Source organism: Myotis daubentonii, chromosome 15 (assembly GCF_963259705.1).
Source record: "Myotis daubentonii chromosome 15, mMyoDau2.1, whole genome shotgun sequence".
In the NCBI taxonomy this organism is placed as follows: Eukaryota; Metazoa; Chordata; class Mammalia; order Chiroptera; family Vespertilionidae; genus Myotis; species Myotis daubentonii.
Window position 1 is genome coordinate 8,503,930 of NC_081854.1, and position 8,578 is coordinate 8,512,507.

At 53.6% G+C, this 8,578-nt stretch overlaps 1 protein-coding gene across 1 annotated transcript; it reads right to left on the reverse strand.

Moving 5' to 3' along the window:
- Window positions 1-650: 650 nt before the first annotated feature.
- Window positions 651-4,286, reverse strand: LIN7B (lin-7 homolog B, crumbs cell polarity complex component). Its single transcript, XM_059665911.1, has 6 exons — window positions 4,193-4,286; window positions 3,695-3,813; window positions 3,368-3,439; window positions 2,304-2,513; window positions 1,098-1,261; window positions 651-759 (listed from the first exon to the last, which is right to left on the reverse strand). The coding sequence occupies exons 1-6, from the start codon at window positions 4,227-4,229 to the stop codon at window positions 744-746; spliced, it is 618 nt and encodes a 205-aa protein (XP_059521894.1). The 5' UTR covers window positions 4,230-4,286; the 3' UTR covers window positions 651-743.
- Window positions 4,287-8,578: the final 4,292 nt, after the last annotated feature.

Here is an 8,578-nt window from a genome sequence, read left to right on the forward strand (position 1 = left end):
AGCGAGTGGCGTGCGGCGTGGAACGCGAGTCGCGACCCCGGCCGGATCCCGGCGGCGGCGCGCGCCGGCCCTCGCGCCGCACGAGACGCGAGGGGTGGGCGGGCGGCGAGGCGGGAGTGAAGGTTGTGTCTGAAGGTGGGGGCGACTCCCCGGAGACGCGTTTGGGTGGCAGGGTGGGGTGAACGCCGGGGCGGCCCGTGCACACCTTACTCTGCAATCCCTGCGCCCGCCTCGCCCGCCTCGGTGCTGCACGCGGCACCCCCACCCCGCCTCCCACGCCGGGCTCCCCCGGCGGACAAGGTTAATGGTTCGCTCCGCCCCGCCCACACGCAGGACACCCACTGGCTCCCCGCAGCGTGTCAGCACTCGTGGGTCGGACCAGCTACCGACGGGGTTCGGCCCCGCAGACTCTCTAAAGGGTAGTAGGGGGCGGCCGTTGTCTTCAGGTCTGAGCTCGCAGTCTGGGTCCCAGCCTCCACCCTTGGACGTGGTCCTTAGGAAGCTGCCCAGCTGCCCCCTTCAGACCTGGGGGGGAATGCTGTACCCCGGCTTCTTCAGGGCCTGGTCTCAACATCAGCTTCTTTCCCTCCCCCACCCCTCAGGGGAGACCCTCCAGCCCCGGGATGCAGGACAGACACACAAACACTCAGTGAGGGGCAAAGATCTTTAAACACGGAGCCGGTGACAATAAATACTGTACAGGGGGAGGGAGGGCGGGAGGGTCCGGGTCTGTGGTTTCAGCCTCAGGACTCCAAGGACCTGCGAGGAGGGTGAAGAGAAGGGAGCCAGGCTCAGGGTAAGGAGCCCAGGGAGGGGATGGGCAAGAGCCAGGGCTGGGGTTCCAGAACCGGGGCTGAGGGAAGTGGGTGGAGGAATCCCAGGGAGGGTAGGTCCAGATCTTGGAATGGGTGTCAGCCAAGAGTCCCCCGGGGTTTTAGCCAGAATGGCCTGGGGCGAGAGTCTGAGTCAGGGTCAGAATCCCAGGAGAGGACCCATGGCCGGGGGTGGGGGTGGCAACCAAGGGTCCAGAAACCCTTGGGAGCCTGGGGATGAGGGAGGCCGTGGAGACCCCCAGGGAATGGTGGCAAAGGGCTCACGAGTAGCTCTGGTGCTGCTGGCGCCGGCGGGCAGAGCGCATCTTCTCAAAGCGGGCCTCCATCTCCTCCAGCACCCGGGGTGTGTAACGCACCACCAGCTTCACCGAGCCCTGGGCCGCCTTCAGCAGCTCCACCGCCTTCTCATGCTGCTCACCCTCCACGCTCTGCAGGAAAGTGCACAGACAGCTGGGCCGGGGGCCCACCCCTCTCACCCACCCCCCACCCCGGAAACAGGTCCAACTGTCAGTGACCTGCGACCAGCCCTGAGGTGCCAAAACCTCATCCCCGCATGGGAGAGTCAGTAACTCTTGGCTCAGTGTCCCCCCCCCCCCCCAAATTTTCCAGGTTCCTCATGTCAGGGACAAGCCCCATATGCCCTCAGTCACTGAGCCTGACCTCCAGGACCTCTTTATCCCCTCCCTCCCCACAGGCCTGCCCTGACTCCCTCTTCTCTGTCCCCACCACCCTGGCCACAGCTGGGGCTTGGTCCCCTCCACAGTGGACTCTTACTCTAGTCCCCTCCCTGACCTTCTGGCCTCCAGTCTCTCCCCTCAGCCCATTCCCCAGAGTCCCCAAGGAGTCTTTCCACTCTCCAAGCTGGGCCTCCCCTCCCCTACTCACAGCCCTCCCATGGCTCCCCAGAACCCTTGAGAAAAAGTCCCAGCTTTCTAGGCTGGCACACAGGCCCAACAAGCCTGGCCCCAATCACCCATCTAGTTATGCCCCCATCTACTCGAAAAGCTAGCGATTTTAATTACCTGCATGCCCAGCCCTCCATCCGAACCAAGCTCTTTCTCTTTATCTCACAGGAACGTCAGTCACGGTCCCTACCTACCAGAACCGCAGCCAGTAACACCTTCTCTACCTTATTTGCCTGGAGAACTCCTACTCATCCTTCAAACCCCAACTCAAATGTTCCTTCCTCTGCAAAAGCTCCTTCCATCCGCCCTGGTCTGGTGCTACATCACAGTGCTTTGTGTTTCCTCATGATTATCTCCCTGACTGGGGCTCTTTCACTCAGGGTCTATCTCCCTCATCAGAGAGGGCATTCTTGAAGGTAAGAGCTGAAGCCAATTTTTTCTCAGGGTCTGCAGCAGCGCCTGCACTTGGCTGGATCTAGGGGCAGTGCTCAGTCAGTGTGTGTTGAAGAAATGTCAAAAACAAGGACAGACTTTGACCCTAGTGCTGCCCCAGCCTCCTACTCACCACACCATTCACCGACAGCAGCTGGTCCCCACGCTTGAGGCCTCCGTGGCGGTCAGCCACACCCCCAGGAATGACACGGGAGATGTAGATGGGCGAGTTCTGCTCCTTGCCCCCCATGATGTTGAAGCCCAGGCCCTCCTCCGTCTTGGGCAGCTCCACTACCCTGGGATGGGCGTGCCCCTCACTGGCGGTGAAGGCAGCAACTGTGGCCTGGGAGAGAGGAGGCATGGGGAGGTGAGGGCCTCTCCATCGTGGACATGTGGACGAGGGTGGAGGATCTGGGCCGGGAGAGCTACTGAGGCCAGAGAGCTTTTCCCGAGCAGGAGGTGCCGGCCACCGTTCAAAAGACGATTTCATCATGACGGCATGTCCCTTTCGGCTCACTTTGATGGTTCAGACATGTCAAAGAGAAAGTCTCCATTTGGTGCGAATGTGTCTTGAAGACTCAGCACTTGCCAATCTCACTTTTTAACAGAGAAAAACAAGGCCTGGAAGAAGCTGAGAGCCTCCGGGAAGCAGCAAGAACAGCATCTAACTATAATGTAATCAGATTTCAGTGTTTCCTGACATTTCCTTGTTTTCACTGGATCGGTGTTTAAGGTTATCTTCTAGTCAGGCATTCCGTACCAGTTTCAGTGTGTAGTAGATAAGGATGACTTTCATGACATTTAAGTTTAAAATGAGAGATTACTGCCCTAACCGGTTTGGCTCAGTGGATAGAGCATCGGCCTGAGGACTGAAGGGTCCCGGGTTCGATTCCAGTCAAGGGCCTGTACCTTGGTTGGGGGCACGTCCCCAGGAGGGGGTGTGCGGGAGGCAGCTGATGGATGTTTCTCTCTCATATCGATGTTTCTAACTCTCTACCCCTCTCCCTTCCTCTCTGTAAAAAATCAATAAAAATACATTTAAAAAATAAATAAAATAAAATGAGAGATTACTTAAATTCGAAATAAGTAATAGTAAGGGTGGTACAGAGATTTGGCAAAAATCATGAAGGCGAAGCCAGGAATGAGTGGCATTAGGAAGTCCGTGGATGCTGTGAGTGAGGGGTGGAGGGCGCCTACCTTGGCCGTGGCGTGGGCCCGGATCTCGGCGCTGCCGGTGATGTCCAGCGTGTCGTAGAGCTGCTCGTACACCTGTGAGGACGCAGCAACATCAGGGACCTGCCAGCTCCCTCCTCTCGACCCAGGAGTCCAGGCCTGGCCCCTCCCACCCACCCCACACCTGGAGCGGGAGGAAACTACAACTCCCAAGGAACCCCGGAGCTGACGCACGGGCACCCCGAGGCGGGCCGCCCCGGGCGCTGCTGGGAGGCGTAGTCCCCGGCCTCGGGGCGACCAGGAAGAGCACTGGCAGCCGCCTCCTCGTGCCCGGCGCCGCGCGGCGCTCACCTCGCGGATGGCTGAGCAGAAGCGGCTCTGCAGGACGCGCTGGAGGGCCTGCAGCTTCTGCGGGGGCAGCTCCCCGCTGCGCTGGAGCCGCTCGAGGAGCTCCACCGCGCGGGACACGTCTGCGGGGCGGGGGCGGGCGCGTGCACAGAGTCAGAGACACCAACACGCAGAGAAGTCCCGAGAGATGATGCGGCCAGAGACCGAGCCAGGGCCAGCGCGGACAGACCCGGGAAGGGCAGCTGGGTCCCGATCGCACGCCCACGGGGTCGCCAGTGGCAAGGGCGCCCTTCGTCCCCGGGGCCCCCATGCACACCCAGGCAGGGGTGCAGTGGGCGCCCCTCCCCGCCCGCTCGCCCACGGACCCTCCCACACCCACTAACCGCGGGACTCAGACGCCCCGCCCCGCCCACCCCGCCCGGCCCTTGCCGGGGAGGGGCGGGGGCGGGGGTCCCGGACGCGGGCCAGGGCCGGGTGGGCAGGGCCCCCTGGCGCGCTTACCCCGCTCCAGCCCCAGCGGCTCCACCAGCGCAGCCATGTCGGCGCCGCTGCGGCGAGCCGCCCGCCCGCCCGGTCGCCAGTGGGGAGGGCGGGGCTTCACGAGACCACGCCCCCGGCGGCGGGCGCCCCCTGCGGAGGCGCGGTACTGCCTGCGCCTCTCCCTGCGCCGCGGGCGGCCGCCGCACCTGCTCCCGCCCCTGTCTGTCCTATTGCAGCCTCTGTCTGCACCGCCTTACATCTGTCTGTCCTGCCCGCCACACCTGTGTGTCCCCTCGCTATCCCTTTTTCCCATGAAGTGGACAAACGTATATGAAACATCTGGGCCCAAGATGATGGTGAGCAGGCCACACAAACCCACTGCCTTCACGGAGCTTAGGCTATGATGAAGGGAGAGGTAGACAACCAACATGACTGTGATCAGAACTGGGAGTGGGGACGGGATGATCTAAGAGAGACATTAACAGAGTCCTTGGAGCCCTAGCCGGTTTGGATAGAGCTCAGGGGATAGAGCATCGGCCTGTGGACTGAAGGGTCCCGGGTTCGATTCTGGTCAGGGGCACATGCCCAGGTTGTGGGCTCCATCCCCAGCAGGGGGCGTGCAGAAGGCAGCCAAGTCAATGATTCTCTCATCATTGATGTTTCTCTCTCTCCCCCTCTCCCTTCCTCTCTGAAATCAATAAATATATATATATATATATATATATATATATATATATATATATATATATATATATATATATTTTTTTTTTTTTTAAAAAAAGAGAGAATCCTTGGAGGTAAAAAGAGGAGGGATGTGGGTCACTTTCCCGGCAGAAAAAGCCCATGCAATAACTGCAGTGTATGATGGTTTATGATGGTGAGGATGTGGGCAGGGTAGTTTATGCATGGACTTGTGTGTTGGCACATGCATGTTGGGGGTTTTGAACTTACAATAACTCTGAATAAAATGTGGGGTTCAGTTGTGTTTTTGAAGATCACTGTGGCCACCGTGTGGCGACTGGATTGGAGGGGAGCAAGAGTGGAGGCAGGGGGTCAGTCAGAGGCTTTCTGAGTATCCCTTGATGGCATAGAGGATAGGGGGGCTGATTTGGAAATATCTGGACATGTCTTAGTCACTGTATATGAGGACAGGAAGATGGAGGAGGGGTATAAAGGTGTTTGTGGGGCCTTTTGCTCTGATAGTCTAGGTTGGAGGAGGTTTATTGGACATTCTGAATTTGAGGAGTCTTGTGCGGTACCCAAAGCCTGCAAACATTTTTGAGAATTTGGACAAAGGTGGTAAATAAAACCGTATGAGTGGACAGGAATGCTGGGGCAAAGCTATAGAATGAAGAGGACCTAGGATTGAGTCCCCCAAACTTCTAACATTTAAAGTAAGGAAGAGGGCTTCTCCTCAGCCTGGGCCCTGGTTGGGGCTCGAGCAGGAGGCAATCAATCGATGTGTTTCTCTTACATCGATATTTCTCTCTGTCCTTCCTTCTCTCTATAAATCAATGGAAAAAGCCCTAGCCAGTTTGGCTCAGTGGATAGAGCGTCGGCCTGTAGACTGAAGGGTCCCTGGTTTGATTCCAGTCAGGTCAAGGTTTCAGGCTCCTCCCTGGTTTGGTCAGGGTGCGTGCAGGAGGCAACCAATCAATGTGTTTCTTTCACATCGATATTTCTCTCTGTCTTTCCTTTTCTATCTTCCACTCTCTCTAAAAATCAATGGAAAAATATCCTTGGGTGAGGAATAACATTTTAAAAATAATAATAAAGTAAGGAAGAGGAAAAGAAATGGCCAGAAAAGGAGGAAAATCAGGTGAGACACCATGAGAAGAGTTTTTAAAGAGGGTGGACAGTTGTATCAGATGCTCTAGACTAGGAGCCAAAGGAATGTAGGAAAGATTGAAGTGTGGCTGTACCTCACCACTGGCTGGATGGGGGTATGGAGTCCAGAAAGGGCTTTTGCAAAGCCAGCGGAGGTTTGCAAGTTTGTCTACACGTCTCTCCTTCATATTATTGCTTTTTCTATTTTATCAAAAAGTAATCTACTTGAATCTAAAAATAAAATCAAGTTACCAAAGAACCTATACGCGTATATGCATAGCCCATGGACACAGACAATAGTAAGGTGAAGGTCTGGGGTGGGTGGAGGCTGGGTGGAGTGGAGAATTGGGGAGAAAATACGGCACATCTGTAATACTGTCAACAATAAAAAATACACTTAAAAAAAATAATACAGAAGAGCTAATAATACAAAGCACCAGTCTTCTCTCCACTGCAAGAGGCAACAATATTTTTAAAAATATATTTTTATTGATTTTTTACAAAGGGAAGGGAGGAGGTTAGAAACATCGATGAGAAAAACATTGCTCAGCTGCCTCCTGCACGCTCTCCACTGGGGATCAAGCCCACAACCAAGGTACATGCCCTCGACCAGAATCGAACCCAGGACCCTTCCATCTAGGGCCTGACGCTCTATCCACTGAGCCAAACCGGTCAGGGCAAGAGGCAACAATTTAATAGAGGTTTAATATGCTAGTTGCTTCTGTATCTAAGTACCTTGCTATTTCTCAATTTCAGTTGTTAGTAATATATTACATATTGATTTTCTGCCTTTACAACCTTTCCCCTCTCTTCCCATGGTAGTTTTATGGTACCAGATCAGTCAATAAAGTGCTTGCATTATGTCTATAAGTACTTATTGTTTACTGCAGAGCCCAAGTAATGTTCTTTGATTACATTTTCTTTCTTGAACAGATTGTGGATTTTTGTTTTGTTAATCTTCACCCAAAGATATTTTTTCCATTGATATTTTTGACAGTGGGAAGGGGAGAGATATATAGAGAAACATTGATGTGAGAGAAACATCAATGGGTTGCCTCCTGCAAGTGTCTTGACCAGGGCCAGGGATCGAGCCTGCAATCAAGGTATGTGCCCTTGACCATGATCAAACCCGGGACCCTTCAGTCTGTGGGCTGACAGACTGAACAGCTTGTGCAAAGCATTAGGGGGCAATCAATGTTGGTGAGACTTGAGGCAGTCTGATCCCCAAGAAAAGGAAAGCACAGAGGTGAAATTTCATATTTTCCTGGCTTTTGCCTTGACATTTGCCAGTCTATGTGAGGGACTAGACTTAGAAAGTGACAGTTCTCCACTGGGCTGAGTGTAGAGGTTGGACCAGACAGCTGGCGTGTGAGGGTAAAATTTCCATGTGGGGTATTGGCTCCCCAAACTACATACAACCTTCTGTTGAGGCATTTGCCAACTCATAACCTGCTCATTGTCATTCCAAGACCCAAGGTGTTCATCAGAAAGTAATAATGGAGGGCCCTAGCCAGTTTGGCTTAGTGGACAGAGCATTGGCCCCCAGACTGAAGGGTCCCAGGTTTTATTCCGGTCAAGGGCATGTGCCTCAGTTGCAGGTGTGATCCATAGCCCTGGTTGGGGCGTTTGAGAGGTAACCAGTTGTTGTGTCTAACATCAATGTTTCTGTCTCTCCCCCTCCCACTCTCTAAAAATCAATGGAAAGATATCCTGAAGTGAGGATTAACAACAAAGTAATAACAGAGGTTAAGGAGCTGAGCAGAGATCCCTTTTTTATATATTTCCTGTTTTTATATATTTCATTGGTCTGTGCCGCGTTAGTCCAAAATGGGCTATTCTTCATAGAAATTCTCAAAGTCTAGTCGCAACACATGGGACATCTATGAAAATATACTAATTAGAGGTATTTCGTTCTCTTTTATTCCCAGCGTTCTCTCTCCTGGGACCAGTTTTTCTTTTTATCTTGTGGCGTCTTGCTGCAGGATTTTAAAGATGCATGTGATCTTTGGGTGTGTGTTTATAAAGACCAAAGCAGTGAGAATCAGTCTGATGTAGCTGACAGGCTGCCTGCCTCTGGGCTAACAGGCCAAGTTTGTCTGTAGGCTGCAAAGCCTACAAAACACCGACGTAGGTCCCAGCTTGTATCTCCTGGACAGCAAATGCCAAGCTTCATGCATCGAGTGCCGAAACAAGCACTGCTGTACTCAAATCCCGCCTTGTCTCCTACCCTTCTCATAACTGCAGCTGCAGCCTTGAGTCTGAGTCCAGCAAGAGTGACTGGCTTCTCTCATGGGATCACCAGACAAGGGTTCTCTCCATCATCTTAATTTTTTATCCAGAAATGTGTTGAAATCTCAACTGCTGTGAAAAGCTTCTGTTTCTTATTTGTTATCAGCAGCAAGACAAACGGTGAAATGACCATCATGAACTGAAGGCCATTTTCCATCCTAGCCGCGTGGACTTCCTGCTCCACCTAATCTCACCTTGTATCTTGCTCTCGTTCCATTTCTTCACCCTTTTCCTGCTCTCCAATTCATATAAAATGGCTTCTCTTGCCAAAACCGGTTTGGCTCAATGGAT

Excerpts from the sequence above, each read along its gene's own strand:
- LIN7B (XM_059665911.1), bottom strand. The coding sequence starts at position 4,229 with ATGGCTGCGCTGGTGGAGCCGCTGGGGCTGGAGCGGG. Across the intron at positions 3,814-4,192 it reads GCCGCTGGGGCTGGAGCGGG|ACGTGTCCCGCGCGGTGGAG; the intron begins GTAAGCGCGCCA and ends CCCGCCCCGCAG. Across the intron at positions 2,514-3,367 it reads GGGCCCACGCCACGGCCAAG|GCCACAGTTGCTGCCTTCAC; the intron begins GTAGGCGCCCTC and ends CCTCTCTCCCAG.